The sequence below is a fragment of the Leptodactylus fuscus genome, chromosome 8, assembly GCF_031893055.1.
Source record: "Leptodactylus fuscus isolate aLepFus1 chromosome 8, aLepFus1.hap2, whole genome shotgun sequence".
Classification (NCBI taxonomy): Eukaryota; Metazoa; Chordata; class Amphibia; order Anura; family Leptodactylidae; genus Leptodactylus; species Leptodactylus fuscus.
The window spans coordinates 30,938,191-30,957,311 of NC_134272.1; the positions used below are offsets into that span (position 1 = coordinate 30,938,191).

At 41.9% G+C, this 19,121-nt stretch overlaps 1 protein-coding gene across 3 annotated transcripts in view; it reads left to right on the top strand.

Annotated features, from left to right (window-relative positions):
- CFLAR (CASP8 and FADD like apoptosis regulator) overlaps positions 1-19,121 on the top strand; it is a 56,371-nt gene that overhangs the window by 23,942 nt on the left and 13,308 nt on the right. For all 3 annotated transcript variants that reach the window (XM_075284332.1, XM_075284330.1, XM_075284333.1), the window contains exons 3-9: positions 3,611-3,716; positions 4,342-4,477; positions 5,051-5,142; positions 6,403-6,433; positions 7,060-7,091; positions 12,733-12,817; positions 14,646-15,162. In XM_075284332.1, coding sequence (XP_075140433.1) covers positions 3,611-3,716; positions 4,342-4,477; positions 5,051-5,142; positions 6,403-6,433; positions 7,060-7,091; positions 12,733-12,817; positions 14,646-15,162 — 999 coding nt within the window. The remainder of the gene's footprint in view (positions 1-3,610; positions 3,717-4,341; positions 4,478-5,050; positions 5,143-6,402; positions 6,434-7,059; positions 7,092-12,732; positions 12,818-14,645; positions 15,163-19,121) is intronic.

Sequence of the window (19,121 nt, forward strand, 5' to 3'; positions counted from 1 at the left end):
GTCGTGCCCTTCCCCCCCCCCTTTATCTGCCCACAGTTTTATGTCCCCCCGTCTCTGCCCCAGTGTCATGCCGTCCCCCCCTCATCTGCCCCAGTGTCATGCCGTCCCCCCCATCTGCCCCAGTGTCATGCCGTTCCCCCCCCTCCCCTTCATTTGTCCCCCAGTTTCATGTGCCCCCTTCATTATGTTCCACCTTAATGTTTAATACAAAACAAACACTCACCTTCCATCGCTCCCCCGCCGCTCCTCTCTCCGCTCACTCACTCCATTCACATAGTTGTAGGCGCGATGTGATGTCATCACATCGCGCCTACACACTTCAAAGCCGGCCCGCAGCGTTAAAGCAGGAGCTGAGCTCACAGCTCCTGCTTTAATCGCCTATGTATTCAGCTCATCAGCGTCCGTCAGACGCCGATGAGCTGAAATCGGGACAGGCAAGTGCTGGAGCGGGCAAGTGCCGGGGGGCCCTGGCACTTGCCCGACTACACCGTGCGCTGACGCCGGCCCTGATTACATACATTTGTTTTCTTTGGCACACTTTCCTTTGTACATAGTAAAACTCTGGCCACGCCACTTCCTCTTAAATGTGTGAAGGCAAACCACAAAAACAAAAACTGGGTGGAGAAAAAAATGTGAAATCAAACAGGGGAAGCAAAGTAAACAACGATATAACCTGCTAATGTATTCCCGTGAGAGCGTAGAGGAGCCCAAATGGTTCCTGTAAGCAAAATTAAAAGAAAAAAGTATTACTGCAGTCTGCTTCTTGAAAAGTGACTTCCACTTAAAGAGGACCTTTCATCACTTGGGACACATGCGGTTTTATATACTGCTAGAAAGCCGACAGTGCGCTGAATTCAACGCACTGTTGGCTTTCATGTTCTGTGCCCCCGGTGAAGAGCTATTGGTGCCGATACTGTAGATCAGGGGTAGGGAACGTACGGCTCTCCAGCTGTTGCAAAACTACAACTCCCAGCATGCATACTGGCTCTGCTGTTCTGGGAACTCCCATGGAAGTGAATGGAGCATGCTGGGAGTTGTAGTTTCACAGCAGCTGGAGAGCCAAAGGTTCCCTACCCCTGCTGTAGATCTTCACAGTCAGGAACGCCCTTCCTCACAGTAGCGCCTATAGCGTTTTACTGTGAGAGCGGGGTGGAACGCCCTTCTGACGGTGAAGAACTACGGTACCGGCACCGATAGCTCTTCACCTGGGGCACAGATCGTGAAAGCGATAGTGTGCTGAATTCAGCGCACTGTTGGCTTTCTAGCAGTATATAAAACCGCATGTGCCCCAAGTGATGAAAGGTCCTTTTTAATTGTTATGGAGCTCAAAAGAACGTAGAAATTCACAAAAAATAGTAGCTGGTCTTCACTTTATCTCCTCTTTTCTTTTGGTTTTTCAATTAAAAAGATGTCCCAGCCAGCCATGCCTCCCATCTTTATCATGTGTGTAGCTGTAAGACCATTGGCTGGAGGAGGAACCTCCCTGCTGTGCCCTAAATGCAGTAGGAGAAAATAGACCCTGCCTCATTTCCTAAGAATCAGGCTGAAGATGGAACTGATCAGGAGATGATTAATCCTTGTTTTCTTGGCAGACTGACAGTGCAGGCAAATTTCTTTCGAGTGGTATTGCATAGCAACAGCATATTTTTACAGATTTTTGGATATATTTATAATAAGTGGCCTGCTTATTTTTGCATCTGTAATTTGATTTATTTTCTTCCCTGCCACTGTTGTTGTTCTGTCTAAATCTTCTGGGGTTGATGGGTGCATTTACTGCCGCACAAGACTGTCTGTACTTGGCAAGTTTACATATTTCTAGGATGCTGCATCCTGGTTCACAGTTCATGTGCAAACCTGGAAAACTTGCAGTAAAAGAAATGTAACAGTATAGCCTGCACAAGCTTAGGGTTATCAGAATGGCTACCCTGGGCAAAGGAGTAATGCACATGGACGGCACTGCTTGTGGCACAGTGAAAAGGCTAGGAAAACAGTGGGTGGGTTGTACAGCACTCAGCATAGTCGAACACTATAAAGTGATAATATATGCTGGTGGGGTCTAAGCAACGTAAGCAAAAAGCAAAAGTCAGTGAGCAGACTCTTTATAGACTCAGACTCACCGATCTCTATTGCTGAGTCTGAAATTCCGAATGAACTTTAAACAGATGAATTTGTGGCAAAAGAATATGTCATAAGGGTGATTTATACATGAGGTTAGAAGGCAGACCAGATGTCTATCCTTAGGATGTGTCATCAATATGAGCTCAGTTGGGGTGCAATTAGGGTTGAGCAACTGGGATCGGAAAAGATCAGATCGCGATCGAGTAAATTTCTCAATCGCAGTCGGGTTCTGATCCCACCTAGCTTTCTCCTTGCAATCCTGCCATGCACACCATTGTTGTCCAGTGTACTCCTGATGATGGATTCATAAGCATTGACATTAGCTAACGTGAAAGACCTTTAGATGCTTAGAGGCTACCTAGGGTTCCATGGTGGCCTCGCAGACTGTCCTACACCTGCCTGTTGGTGTAATCTTTGTTACTTGACTGCTCCAAGGAGGTTAAACATTTATCTTGAATTCCTTCCATTTGTGCACAATCTGCCTGACTGTGGATTGGTTGAGTCTAAAACCTTTAAAGAGAACCTTTCATGGTTTGGGGCACAGGCAGTTCTATATACTACTTGAAAGCCAACAGTGCGCTGAATTCAGCACACTGTCGGCTTTCCCGATCTGTGCCCCAGGTAAAGAGCTGTCGGTCTCAGTACCGTAGTGCTTTACAGTCAGAAGGGCGTTCCTGACAGTCAGTCAGGAACGTGCTTCTCCACAGCAACTCCTATCGCGCTATATAGTGTGAGCGGGGAGGAACGCCCCCTCCCCTCCTGATAATACTCGTCTATGGACGAGCACTGTGAGCAGAGGGAGGGGGCGTTCCTCCCCGCTCACACTGTACAGCATGATAGGCGCTGCTGTGGAGAAAGACGTTCTTGACTGACTGTCAGGAACGCCCTTCTGACTGTAAAGAGCTATGGTGCCGGGACCAATAGCGCTTTACCCGGGGGACAGATTGGGAAAGCCGACAGTGCGCTGAATTCAGCATGCTTCAGCATGCTTTTCCAGCCTGATAAGCATCAATAACTCTTCTTCTGAGGTCCTCAGAAATCTCCTTTGTCTTGGAGGTATTTGAGTGAAAAGAGGATAAAAGCAGAGCAAAGAAGGAGGCCTTGAGGGGATGGTCAGAGATGATGTATGGGATGGTAGTGGGAGATTAAGTCAGAGATGTATGGACGGATCCCTGGTCTTACAATAGATAGGTCACACACTCACACATGTCATCCCATTGCTTATAAACTCCTGACTCTAATCTTACCTTAAATTAAAACTGTTATCTGTTAATCCTAAAGGTTCACATACTTTTTCCTTCTACAGATCTATGTTATTGGATCATTTTCTTCTATAAACAAATAACCAATATTTTTGATTTAGTTTTCTTTGTCTACTTTTAGGACTAGTGTGTAAATTTGATGTAATTTTAGATTAAATAAATGCAATTGACGTATAACAAATTCTTAAGGGTTCACAATTTTTTTTTTTGCTTTTTTAAATTTATTATAGGTATTTTATTACAGAACTCAATGAGGAAATTGAAGAGAATGATTTGGAAAGCCTTCTGTTCTTGATAAAAAAGGATTTAGGAAATGGAGGAAGACTAAAAAGCAAGGTATACATTAACTCTTCTGTCATATACATGTTATTGGCTTAAGGGAGAGATCACATGGAGTAACGTGCCGCGTGATGTGGCACGTTTACGCTGTGTGAGACTTTGCGGGCTGTATATGCTCCCATTGATTTCAAAGGGAGCCGGGATCGTATACGCGGCGCTATTTTTTTCTTCAAAAATGCTATGTGTCTGCTATTTGTGGAGATGAAGTGGTAAAAAACATGTTATTTTTTAAAGTACCGGCAAAGAGAATGAGATTTTATTAATCTCATCCACACGTTACAAGGAAAAAGGGTTTAAAGGGGTGATCTGGTCTCTAACATCAATATTAGATCAATATCAGATCACTGATACCTCACAGCACAGCTCTGTATTTTTTATATACTGAGCACCGCGCCATTCACTTGCCGTACAAACTGTTGTGCCGAGTGTAGGTATTGTAGCGCTGTCCCATTGAAGTCTATGAGAAAGCGCTGCTATACCTATACTAGCTACTACAGTTTGTACAGTGAGTAACTGAAGGCACTAAGTTACCTTTACCGCTGGGCCTAGTGTATTTTTCTTGAAAGTATTACAAATTTGGGGTTCATCACAATGTACGTAACATGTACCCTGTTTTCCACAGACGTTCTTGTCAATGATGGTGGAGCTTGAGAAGAATCAATTGGTAACGCCAAATAATGTAGATTATTTAGCAAATCTGTTCCAAACCATTCACAGAGTCGATTTGAAAAAGAGAGTTCACAAGTTCCAGCAGCAAGGTAAGAGACCGCTGTAATACAACATCTCTTAGTTCTGTCATTGAGTAAAGAAAGGCAAAAATGCTATTTTAGGGAGCCTGCACATGGAGTTACGCTCCGCTCATTCTGAATGTAAAAATCGTTCAGAATGAGCGCATAAAAACCAGATCCCATTGATTACTATGGGTGCCGACATACACGCGTATCACATTGAAAGCAATAGGGAAAAAACCCTCCCATTGATTTCAATGGGTAGCGTGCGTATGCCGACACCCATAGAAATCAATGGGATCTGGTTTTTACGCGCTCATTCTGAGTGAGTTTTACGTTCAAAATGAGCAGAGCGTAACTCCGTGTGCAGACTCCCATATACTGTAGAGACTTTTTATAGACCTGTACCTATATTTAGGGCACTGGCTGGCCTCCACTCTCCTGATAGATGCCACCCAAACCCCCCTCCCCTGTTAACCCCCACTGGAAATTCTGGTTATACCCCTGAAAAAGATTATATCGTCTATATTACATCCCTAAATTGTGATGGACAAAATGTTGCTCACATCTTTATATCCTGATCGGTTTAATGCTATCTTTTAGATAACGTAATCCATGGTGGTCCTTACATCAATGCCCACCCGGCATCAGCCTCGCTTTATAGAATACCTAGCTCCAGCGGCCCATCCCCCATGGTAAGTTTTCTAGCCAAATACAGTTAATAAAAGCCATGATATCTTTTCTTTGCTTTATTTTTTTTCAGCATACTCTGCAAACCTTGTACATTTGTGTGTTGATTTCCTGCACTGCTTTATTTTATTTACACACTTTTTCCATTTTATCCAATATTTTCTCTTTTTGTTTGAAAATCTTCCTTTTTAATAGTCTTTAAAGCATTTTTGACAAAATTGGAACAATCTTTTATTCTGATCTAGAAATCTAACATCTCAATCATTGTTCACATTGTAAAAGGTCTGTAAATGATAAGTATAGGGAAAAAGATCCCAAGATGCAATGGATAAAAATTTCCAGTGTTGTCAGCTGATCGGTGGGGGTGCCAGGTGTCAGACCTCTTCTGATATTCAGGATCTATCCCGGGGGTAGTGATTGGAACTTTGTTCTGATACAGAGCTATAACTCCCTTACATTGCAATATAACAGTGGTTGCATGCCAATTTCTCATTAAAACAAAATCCATGTTTATTAGTAATCCTTATGAGTCTACTGAATCCACAGCCGTATAAAGAGACCGCAGCATTCTGGTGAGTGCTATAATCTCTTCACTGCTTGGTTTTGCAGCTCAGCCCCTTTCACTTGAATGGGACTGAGCTGCAAACAGTCCACTGACTCTTTAAATTTGCCTGTAATTTACTGATCAGATAAAATATCTAACTCTTGGAACACTGCTTTAGGCTAAGGAACGACATTGTGGGAACGCAGTGCTTTTGGGTGCAAAGTAAATGAGACTTCATTAATTTTATCCACACATCGTAGAAAAGAGGGAAAACTGTGTTTTCAAAATGCAACTTGTTACCTTAGCTGCAGAATCGTGAGAGTTTTTCCTATAAATTTAATAGAGGAATAAAAAATTAGTTTTCCAGAATATCTGTTAGCTTCGTTTTGCTACATGGAGGCCTTAACCTAAGGGCTAGTCTTTGTAGTGTTTTGGGGCAATTTTCATTCTATTTTTTTAATTTTATATTGCATTTTTTTCCTATTTGCTATTTTTTCAAAACACAGCATGGTCTGGCAACACTATTGAGCCATTACCTATTAATTTCATTATATAAAAAATGCTGTAAAAATAATGTGTGAATAAAAGGCCACATGCAAAAACTATATGTGAAGCTTTAAAGCAAAAAGGTGCAGGCTGTATACCCCAAGGACAGATTTTATTTATTTTTTCCATCTCAGTTTTGCACTTTTTTCCTAATTTCTTTCTGTTTTTACTTTAGAATCCACAACCTGCAAGCAGCAGTAATAAAGGTAAGACTCTCCTGTGTATGTACGTAGGGATTGTACACTGCTTCTCCCCAGACGTACTATAGCACTAGTTTATATTGGGTGACAGTAGTGCGATGGTTGACTTAGACCCCATGTATACGACCATAGCTGCTTTCAGTAGATTGTTCACAATTGTGGATCTATGGCCCGTAAACATCTGTGTAGTTTTTACTGATCAGTGTATGCGCTGTATCCATCTACAAAATATGCAGTAAGTCTTATTCACGTTCGTGGCACGGATTCGTCCCTGCAAGTGTAGGGGATCATACAAATCTTCTAGTGCATCTGTGATTGCAGACATGTTTTATGCAGAATACAGATTTTTTCTGCACAGGACAGATCACTGCATGTTCCCTAAATTTACTTTTTTTTAATGTAGATGTGAGCCCCATATAGGGCTCACAATGTACATTTTTTTTCTATCAGTATGTCTTTTTGCAAAATGGAAGGAAATCCACGCAAACGAGGGGAAAACATGTTGTCCTTGGCAGGATTCGAACCCAGGACTCAAGCGCTGCAAGGCCGTGTTGTCCCGCATGTAATGTGATACAAAAAGTGACTTGTGTGTTTTGTGCACTGACTGTATTTCCTTTTTATACCTAATGTAGATACAATCCCTGTACAAGAAACCCTGCAACAGGTAATTGTTTTCTCAAAATATATATTTTTTACATAAAAAACTATCATAGCTTCTTATTGGGTTTTATATGTCTCTATATGTCTTTGAAAGGGTTCAAATATATTAGCGAATATGTGCTAATAAATTATTGTATAACCAAGACAGGAACGACCCTTTATCTGCAAACCCCAGTTTTCTGATAGGTTGTAGTGTCATATGGAGTATAGTTACAGGATGTCATAAATGATCTTTGCTATAATGCTATTTAACCCTTTCACTGCCAACAATGTATTATAGGCTTTCAGAAACGCAGCCTCTTTCACGGCAGCGGAAAAAAAACTGCTGTGTGGTACCAGCAAAGCGAATGAGTTTTCCTTTAATCTCATTCGCACATGTAGCGCACTCATTTTAAGCGTTTTTTTCCCCTGTATAGTTTTAACTGGGGAAGAAAAATGCAGAAGAAAATACAGTAAAAACTCGATGAAAAAATCCATACACTCTTGTATTTGCATTCCCCAGCTATATGACTTCATGTTTCATTTGTTCACCATGAGGAAGGATCTTGGCATCAGAAGAATGTTATTTGTTAGTCTCAGAATCAAGATCTTTATTTCTGCTAGTGCACATCTGGGTCTGTCATAACTTCCTTATTTTTTCCTGTATATTGCAAAACTTTCATTAAAATAATACAGATAATACGTACGGCCAGGGCACAGAAGGAAATTCATAGTTGTGTGACACTGTAACAGAGGGTGACTTGCAAGCGACAGAAGGAAGAACACTCACATCCTGGTGATATCATCTCTCTACCTGTACTACCGCCACTGATCACAGGGTGCAGACAGGAAGTCCTCATCCATTTATTCTAACCAATCACAGAAGATATGTCTCTGGTTGTCACTTTAAGGGAGTGTTGTCCTTTGTGGGGTTTTTTGCTAAAGGGGTACAACTAAGAATGGTTGCACATCTTATCACCCCATAGACTTGGATATTTACCAGCATTTAGACTGCAAACATCTTTGATTTATTTTTGGACATTATGTGAATATATGGCTGCTGACATGGCCATAAGTGGCAGGTATGAGCTCAGTACATCTGGAACGTTTATTATAGTAGATTATGTGCATCTGTGGCATTGTTTGGGACAGACTTTCAGCCACAAGTCTGAATTATCACCCATTTCTGGGTCAATGTTATGCTGTTATGCAAAGTTGCAGGAAGGTGCACGTAAGTGTAATGTGCAAGTTGGAATTTTACAATATAACAGTTATTTTAGTTTTGAGATTAAAAGTGATTTTTTGAAAACGTTATAAATCTAGGTTTTATTTGTGTACATGAATAATCTGATCCAAAGGTTGTGTTTTATCCACTTGTCCTATAAACCATAGTGAAGACTGTAAATATTTGTATAGCAGTGATGGTGGTAGCCGACTGCTGCCTGCACATGTGCAGGTAAGGCCTGGTTCACATCTGCGTTCAGTATTCTATTCGGGGAGTCCTTCGGGACCCCCTGAACGGAATACCAAACGCATTGACAAGTGGTGAGTAATGAAAGCACATTGACACCATAGACTATAATATACGAGTCATGCGGAGAAGAAAGTAGTTCATGAAGTACTTTTCTGTCCACATGACTCGTGCAAACATCGCACGGAAAACGCACAGACCCCATTACAGTCTCTGGGGTCCGTGTGCTTTCATAAGCTCACTGCTTGTCAATGCGTTCGGTATTCCATTCGGGGGTCCTCAAGTGGACTCCCCGAACAGAATACTGAAGGCAGATGTGAACCAGGTCTAACAATAAATAACAGGTGTAACTTGAAGCTCTGAGGTCCCAATGTAAAATACGTAAAGGTCTCCCACTTTCCTTGTGCTATTAATAATACCGGTGTCTTCTCGTGGAATAGAGAGGTATTTGGGCCCCCTCAGGCTCCAGGGCCTATAAGCAATTGCTACCTGTGTACCCCATATAGTTACTGAACATGCTTACACAGGTGAACTACTGTATAAATGCTGCAGTCACATCACCATTCAATCGCTGCACGCCATTTACCTACATTGCAGCATTTAGATATATCATCACTTTATGATCAGGATATACTGTGAAGGGGACGCGGCATTACACCTACTGGGGCTGGGAATTATGGGTTTTATCCTATACATTGCAGAAGGTAACCTTCTCTGCGTAAATCCATGACAGAAATCGACATGATGCAGATTTTAAACTGTCACCTCATGTCAGCTTTTTTATTATTATTATTTTTCTTTTTTTTTTTTTTTAATTAAAATGTGATCTGTTTTGTTTCTGCTGTAGACCTCTGTCCCCATCCAAATTCAGATGCAAAATCCACAAGTTATACACCACTTATACATATATGTTGGTGGGCACAAATCATGCAGAAACGTAATATAAGGATCTAAGGAAATTCTACTACTTGACCCTCTTGCTGCAGTGACTTTGAGATTGTATTAGTTGTGTCTGTACTGTATAGTTTGGCTTTAATATCAAGGGCTTCCATTAAGGATTGTGTAAGCAATCTTACGTAACCGACCATTTTTTTTGTATTGTGTAATGTACTAGATCACTCTGTCCCGGTCTTGATGGTGTATGTAATAGAAACTGTGTGGGTGGAGATCTAGACAGTGAATGCACAACGTGTGAATGTGTCGTGTGCACAACGGGGAATTCCAGGCTGTGCAAAGTTTCATTTCTCTTCGCTGACGGACAGAGGGCCCTTAGTTCTCTTTTGGCTGTTGCTATTCTGGGGTTTTCCATGACAATATGAGGCTGGTTAGATTTTTGTGAACTTGATAGGTCTGCTATTATTTCAGGGTCACCTTTTGATGTATAACTACGATATCCTTCTGCTCCCAGAAACTTCCTGTCTCTGCAGGCGGACATTGGGGTGGGAGGTCTCCCGTACAATAGGTCACTATAGTTTAAGAAGGGCTTACATGTTAAAGAAAAGTTTCAGATTCGTTTATCCAAGGCAATGGTTAAAGGAAACCTGCCAGGTGTTTTTTTCGCTATAAACCGACCCCATTATATGCAGGATGAAGTAATTCCATTGCTGCTCCTCTGTATTATTTCTGTTGTAGCAAAGTGAAGTTCTAAAATCTGAAAGCCTAAAAAGTCACAAGTGAATTAACCTAAGTAGTCATGGGGGCGGGAGAAGCTTCAACCTAGTCACACTTGTCTATCACACCTCCTGGACATGACTGACATCTCCCTTATGACATCAGGTAGTGAGGGGGGGCTGTGAAGGAGATGTCAATCACTGCTAGGAGGTGTGACTAGGTTGAAGCCGCCCCGCCCCCATGACTACTTAGGTTACTTTGCGTATTATTTTTTATGCTTTCTGACATTTATAACATCACTTTACTACAATAGAAACATTACAGAGGGGAACCAAGGGAATTACTTTATCCTGCACATGATGGGGTCAATTTATGTTGAAAAAACACTTGACAGCTACTCTTTAGGGGGGTAGCTGTCAAGTGGTCCTTTAGAAAAGAACAAAAAAGTTCAGAACGGTTACAAAATAAAAGAAGCAATACTCACCACACCGATCCCTTGATGCTCACGTTGCGATGCCTCCTGGGTTTCTTCCTATTCTTTTCCTCCTGGTCTCTCTTAGGGCTAGTTCACACGTGGGCAAAGGGGAGGTTTTTGACAGCGGAATTCGCTTCAAAAACCTCTCCTTTAACATGGTGGTCTATGTAGACCACTAGCTTTTTTTTTCCTCCTAGCGTTTTCCGCCTGAAGAAGCGACATGACCTTTCTTCAGGCGGAAAACGCCTGAAGAATTGCATAGAAGTGAATGGGAGGCGAAAACCGTGCGGTTTTCGCCTGCAGTTTCTATAGCACATATAGGAAAAAAAAAACCTAGCGAAAACCGCGTCAAAAACCTCGTCAAAAACCGCGTGGAATGCAAAAAACAGCGTAAAAAAAAACTCCCCGAGGTTTTTTACCTCGCACAAATAAGCTAGGCGGTTTTCACGTGTGAACTGACCCTTACTGGCCACAGTGGTGACCTGCCATAGCCAGTGACTCAGGGGTAATTCCTCCGCAATATGAAGACTATTGGGATGTGATGACCAATTTCAAAACCTTTCTTCAGACACCTCTCATGTAATAAGAAACTCAGACCATTTGTGTGGTTAAAGCTGGGATTGGCCACAGCAATTTATTAGAATTTAACAAATTAAACTTCTCAAACAAAACCCTTCATGCCCCGCCTTCTTCCTGTACGACTCTCCCAGATGTTGCCCACTGTTGGACAGCGAACTTGTGGGCAAACTCCGCCCTACCGCGGGGCATGGACCTTCCACCACACTGTGACAACTAGAAGAAAGAAAAGACAGCAAGGAAAAACAGCAAAACAAACATAAACCAAAAAACCGCATGGGTAGGGTGGGAGGGAGTTCCTCTCGCCGATGCACTGGCAGAAGGTGCAGGCCCCGCCCACATACCCATTATTTACAAGCGAGACTCCGCCCCCAGTAATGCCTTAACTCCGCCTATCCTCACCCGCCCCCTCAGACGTCACCAAGGCGCGAAACCAGGCAGGAAGGCATCGGAGTGAGAAAAAGGTGAGGTCAAATTTAAAACAAAATAAATGGCGGTGTCTGGCTTAACAATTTAGAGACTGAAACAAAAAAAAAAAACCATAGTCTCTGCCCTTTTCGCTAGGCCCTTCAAGGGCTACCAGGACTATAAAGTAGAGCCAAGAAGGGACCCAGGAAGCATCGGGATTGGTGAAGTGAGTATTGTTTCTTCTATTTTTTTTTAAATCATTCTTAACCCTATGTCAATTTTTTTGCCCAGATAATCCCTTTAAAGATGAAAATTAGGGGCAGAAAGGTAGAGCTGCCCATGGTGGGCATAAAAAGAAGTGCCAACAATCAATGGTTAGGGCGGCCATATGGGAAACACACTTCCATATATATTTATTTTTCTAATATAGAACATACATATTCCACAGCACTGTACAGAGATTATCATCGCTTATATCAGTCCCAATTCCCACGAGTGCTTCCAATCTAAAGTCTATATTAAACTATCACTATGTTTTTTTGTATGTGGGAAGAAGCCAGAGAAACAAATCCCACACAAACTCCATGATAGTCCTGATCATTGCAACTCCATATACTGCCATGGTTGGATTAAACCCAAGCACTCAACCACCATGTTGTCTAATATAATGTATAGACAGGACATCAGGGTGCAGTGAATGACAGCGACAGTGACTCTGCAAACTGACAGTGCTAAAGTCTGATAAAAGACAAGCCTCTATAATGTACAAATATATAACTGAATATGATTCGAGATAATATTATGGCTGCATAGTTATTTTTACGTTGATTTCAGAGAATTAGAGGAATAGGAGATGACGTTTGCCATTTATTTTACATTCAGAGGAATTGTGGCAGCCATTTGTATCGCCATTTCTATTAACTTATCACCATTAACTCAATGTTTTATTCAATTAGGGTCCAGCAATATCTAATATAAAATGGCGGCACTGTCATATTTTATAATGGCTTCTGTTACAGGTGGGGACATTGATGGCAATGTGAAGAGAGGCATAAAATACAACAAAGTTAAATGATACAATAGACATCACTGAAGCTATAATGTCATCTACGTATCTGTTTACAGATTGGAGACCATGATGATAGATATCCAGTAAGAAAAGAGAGCATCGGCTTCTGTGTTATCATCGACTGTGTTGGGAATGATTCTGGTAAGTGTTTCCTTTATTAAGTGTTGGCTATTCTGGTGTAAGGATACGTCTGCAGTTCTAGGCTACATTTACATGGGAAAGAAATGCTGTAGATCTTTAGATGTTCAGTATATTATGGTAGAAACAGAATGGATGAGATTTAAAGAAAGTAAAAATTTGCACCACCAGTTGATTTTTGCTACAGGTTTTTTCCACAGCAGAAACTGACCTGCCATGCAGATATTAAATACACAGCATATCTATTGATACCACAGTTCCTTTTTTCCATTCATTGAGTGATTTATGCTGTAAATCTGCGACAATATCCGTGACAGTCTGCCTATAACACTTGCAGACTTTGTACATGTGGACATACCTTTATAGACATCTGTGCACATGTTTGCTGGTATGTCTGAATGGGTTTTTGCAAATGCATTGTATAGTGCTTAGTTGGATTTTTTTCAGCATTTATTCAGAAAAACCTGCAACATGCAATATCTGCTACCTCTGAACCTGGCCTTAGTTTACCAGTGAATGTTGGAGCTGTACATTGCTTTCACTAGGTGTATGGGTGCACAGGCCCTTGTATAATGCAGAGGAGCTGAGACCAGGCGTTCCCTTCAAACTGATATATCATGAACATTATAAAACCTAGAACAATGCTTTTGAGCTTTCATATGACACCTAGATGGCAAGTACTACCTATATAGTTTCATATGACCATTTGAAAACAGTCAGGATTGGCAGCAGCTACGTATAAATATGCCATTCCTGATTGTGTTTTCATCTGTTGGCTCCAATCTTGCAGCTAGAACTGTGATCTTGGTGTCTTATGAATGAATCTGATCTCATGTTTTAAAAAGCCCAAGATATGTGTTTGAAGTGACTGCCAGCCTCAGTTTCCCTGTATTATAGAAGAACCTGCCTAACCACACAGCTAGTAAAAGCGATGTACAGATTTGAGAATTTTTTGTTAAAAGTGCATGATTTCACAGAAAGGAGCCAAAGTTTATTGTAGGGAGTTTGTCACCAGAACTTATAACATCAATCTAGCTCCACAGACAGATAGGTTAGGGTTACCTGAATCAATCAGTGTTATCCCCTTGAAAACTTGCACGTGTATTGCAATGTAGAGGAAGCTGTCAGCCTGTGTAGACGCACAGGGCTGACAGCTTCCTTTTGGGCAGGATCAACCAGGTATGTGGAGGGGTAAGTGATGGGGCAGACCCGGGGTCACTGATCAGACCCCGCGCTGCCCACTACGAACACTGGAACCCCCCAAAACCGTTGCAGGGGGTGTCGATTGGCACCATAATATCCCAAAACCCCTGAGCGCCGGCATCTCAGGGGTTATCACCCGCGATCAGACCCGGATCCGGCCGCGGGTGTTACATGGCATTGTCAGTCGTATGTTACGGCTGACACCCGCAGGGCATGGTGCGCACATAGGTTCTGTGTGCGCACCATGCAGCCGCCGTAGTACGTAGTTTGCAAGAAGTCCTTCCCGGCAGTGCCATACTATTACGGCAGATGTCAGGTAGGGGTTAAAGAGTAAAATTGGCAGAAATAGATAAAAATAAAGTTTCACTTCCCAGGAACTCCTTTATCAAATTACAAAGCCCTACTCTTACAAGTTGATAAAGCCCCTGAGCCCTAAAACTTGTTATTTTAAGGAATTATGAAATACAATTATTTTACTGCATCATCCATCCATCTGTATGAGTTATTTATGATCAGCGCCCATGGACGTCTCCTTGTGACTGATCTACCTGGTGCAGGCAGGAAGAGGTAAATTCATTTTGTTCTATGTGTTGTAATGCTGATCATTTTGGTTTCTTTACTCTTACAGAGATGTTACAAGCCCTGTTTAGATCTCTACATTTTGTTGTTAAATGTCATTTATATAAAAAAGTTGATGAAGTAGAAGAAATCCTTCAAGATGTAGGAAACATGACGCAACACAGAAACCATGACATGTTCGTTTGCATTGTTATTAGTCGGGGGAACACAGACTCTCTTTTCTGCTTGGATGGAAATCTGCCCGGCCTCTCTTTAGACAGAATTAAGAATATTTTTACCGGACAGGCATGTCCAAACCTCAGAGGGAAACCCAAACTCTTCTTTATTCAAAACTATTTTTCCCGTGATATTGAGGAGGCACAAGAAGGAAGTTTTGTAGAAGTGGATGGGCCCAGTGAAAATCCAGCAAATCGCCACTGGGTACCAAACCATTCAAAAATACCAAATGAAGCAGACATCTTTTGGAGTCACTGTCGAGTGGATGAGTTGGAACTGCAGAGGTCTTCAGGCTCCACATCTTTATACCTGAGGTCACTGAGAGATTTATTGAATGATAAGAAAATCAGGTAAATGCCTAAAACATGATGGTTGCTTAGGAGTTGGGTTAAGTGTCCAGATGTCGGAAAATGATAATACTAAAAACCGTGAAGTCAGTCTTATGTAAACTCTTTTTTTCAATTTTTTTTATTTTTTGAGTGGTAATTTTATTCCTAGTCCTTAATTGACCATAATGAACCAACCAAGAATATCTGCAGTGAAACCGAGTAGAGATGAGCGAGTAGTACTCGATCGAGTAGGTATTCGATCGAATACTATGGAATTCGAAATACTCGTACTCGATCGAATACCACTCGCTATTCAAATGGAAAAGTTCGATGCAGAACCAGCATTGATTGGCCGAATGCTATACAGTCGGCCAATCAATGCTGGTTCTTCTCCTACCTTTAGAAGTCTTCTCCGTGCAGCTTCCCCGCGGCGTCTTCCAGCTCTGAATTCACTCTGCCACGCATAGGGCCTGGGCAGAGCCGACTGCGCATGCCCGCACTACATTTTCTTGCTCGCAGAGTAAATTCAGAGCTGGAAGATGCCGCGGGGACGCTGCATGGAGAAGACTTCTCGGAGGATCCAGTCTTATCAATATACCACCAATGTATTAAATTGAAGCACCCCAAAATCATGTAACTTATAATAATAATGACGTGGACTATGGCAAATGCCCATTACAAAGTAGTTAAAGAGGTTTTTCCAGGATTTATTTTTTTTAATCGCCGATCCTTAGTATAGGTCATAAATATCAGATCGTTCATGCAATGCAATATTGTATGCAGCTTTGTAATATTGATATTTGTGGTTTTGGGGATTCATATTTTAGAGGGGACCTGTATTGCAGACAAAGCCTTGTGGGAGGGCTCCTGTTGTAGTCAGATATAACTGAATGAAATATAGAAAGCTATGGCTGATCTACTAGAAGACACATAGAGGAATACTGTATATCTAAATGGGACATGTACAGGTAGAGAAAGATATTAATGAATGGATTTCTTGATTTTGTTTCTTTTTTTTTTTTTTATATATATATGATGTAATACTCCCACAGCTAGAACAGGAACAGATAAGCTAAGAGTGAACATGTAAACAGGAATATGTACAGTAATGTATACTTGGTTTAGAAAGCCTCATGTACATGAGTGAGTCTCTTCTAATGGGGGTTTGATGCACCATTAGAGCAGGTCCTATCCTGCTCCGTGACATTGAAGTCAATGGGATGGAATAAAAAAATTGTCCCATATCAGCACCATATCAGAAGTAAAGTCCGGTGAGCACCCAGGCAATGTCTGATCTGCTGCAATAGGGTATCTGAGGAGGGTGAAAATCTGTTCTATTAATTTCTTTGGATCATTTTTTGGAAAGTAAAAGGGTCATTCCGTGTCAAGTGAACCAATGATTTTTCCCTCTATATTTTTAATTCTTTTGAGATTTTGTTATTTGGTAATAGTGTGTCAGAGAATGCAAAATGTGAAGAAAAAAAAATTCTAGAAATTTTTTTTGATTTTTAATTGATTTTCAAAGTTCAGAAAAAGTGCGAATTTCTGTGTTGCCTGCCTTTACATTTCTCCTCATAACTTAGGCTAGAAAAAAGATAGAGAAACAAAATAAATGCCATTCTACTCAGAACTATACAGGCTTTCACCAAATATGTCACAAGAGTATCTTTGTTAATATTTTACCCATGTGAACGCAAACGCAAAATTTTAAAACGCATTTCCGAAAAAAACGTTTTATTTAGAAATTTCAAAAAAATGCACATGGGCCTGCTATGCCCTTAGCCACATCTGTACCAAAATTCAAGTTGGGATCGCGATGGGATCATATTTTAAAATATAACTATTACAGTGTCATTCCGAAAATCTTGAATTCAGATCTGTTCAGCCTGTGGTCTAAAAGTGTGGGGTCTATATGTGAGATATGTACAGAGAATGATCCACCTCACAAAATGTTAATGTTAACTAGTGTCAGACTAGCAGTATACAGGTCCTGTAATATGACACTAGAGTGGGACCATCTCTCTCAGAGGTGTGTTTCTGGTAGGACACTTATTGTAGTTCACCTCAGATAACAAAAATCAGATATTAACTCAGGTGGAGCCTAACACCATGACAGACATAACATCCATACTCTTTGACACAAAAGGAAATGGCCATTGCTAGTAAGCGCTTATGGACAAGATTACATTTCACTCACTAGAAAGGACAAATTGATGATAAAAGGCCAGTAGTTTAAAAATGTCCTATTAATTGTTTGATTAGTTCATATTTTATAGAATGAGGATTTATCTACTGGACTATTTTTCTTAATAAATGACATGTTTAGTGATATAATAAAAAACAATTGTTACATGTAGAAATAGGCGTTATAAATAGAGATGAGCGAACACTAAAATGTTCGAGGTTCGAAATTCGATTCGAACAGCCGCTCAATGTTCGTGTGTTCGAACGGGTTTCGAACCCCATTATAGTCTATGGGGAACAGATACTCGTTAAGGGGGAAACCCAAATCCGTGTCTGGAGGGTCACCAAGTCCACTATGACACCCCAGGAAATGATGCCAACACCTCTGGAATGACACTGGGACAGCAGGGGAAGCATGTCTGGGGGCATCTAACACACCAAAGACCCTCTATTACCCCAACATCACAGCCTAACAACTACACACTTTACACACTCAATACCACCTCTCTGACAGTAGGAAAACACCTTGAAACATGTGTATTTGGCACTTGCAGTGAGGAGAGCTTGTCACCAGCAGTGAATTTGGCCCTTGTAGTAAGTTGAGGTTGGCACCAACATTTGTTTTGAAAATCAGGGTGGATTGAGCCTCTAACCAGCAGAGTTTGGGCAAATTCATGGTGGAGGGAGCCTCTAAAAACCCCAGTTTGGACCAATTCATGGTGGAGGGAGCCTCTAACCAGCCCAGTTTGGGCAAATTCATGGTGGAGGGAGCCTCTAAAAAACCCAGTTTGGACCAATTCATGGTGGAGGGAGCCTCTAACCAGCCCAGTTTGGGCAAATTCATGGTGGAGGGAGCCTCTAACCAGCCCAGTTTGGACCAATTAATGGTGGAGGGAGCCTCTAACCAGCCCAGTTTGGACCAATTAATGGTGGAGGGAGCCTCTAACCACCCCAGTTTGGACCAATTCATGGTGGAGGGAGCCTCTAAACAGCCCAGTTTGGGCAAATTCATGGTGGAGGGAGCCTCTAAAAAACCCAGTTTGGACCAATTCATGGTGGAGGGAGCCTCTAACCAGCCCAGTTTGGACCAATTAATGGTGGAGGGAGCCTCTAAACAGCCAAGTTTGGACCAATTCATGGTGGAGGGAGCCTCTAAAAACCCCAGTTTGGACCAATTCATGGTGGAGGGAGCCTCTAACCAGCCCAGTTTGGGCAAATTCATGGTGGAGGGAGCCTCTAAACAGCCCAGTTTGGGCAAATTCATGGTGGAGGGAGCCTCTAACCAGCCCAGTTTGGACCAATTAATGGTGGAGGGAGCCTCTAACCAGCCCAGTTTGGACCAATTAATGGTGGAGGGAGCCTCTAACCACCCCAGTTTGGACCAATTCATGGTGGAGGGAGCCTCTAACCAGCCCAGTTTGGACCAATTCATGGTGGAGGGAGCCTCTAAAAAACCCAGTTTGGACCAATTCATGGTGGAGGGAGCCTCTAAACAGCCCAGTTTGGGCAAATTCATGGTGGAGGGAGCCTCTAAAAACCCCAGTTTGGACCAATTCATGGTGGAGGGAGCCTCTAACCAGCCCAGTTTGGGCAAATTCATGGTGGAGGGAGCCTCTAAAAAACCCAGTTTGGACCAATTCATGGTGGAGGGAGCCTCTAACCAGCCCAGTTTGGGCAAATTCATGGTGGAGGGAGCCTCTAACCAGCCCAGTTTGGACCAATTAATGGTGGAGGGAGCCTCTAACCAGCCCAGTTTGGACCAATTAATGGTGGAGGGAGCCTCTAACCACCCCAGT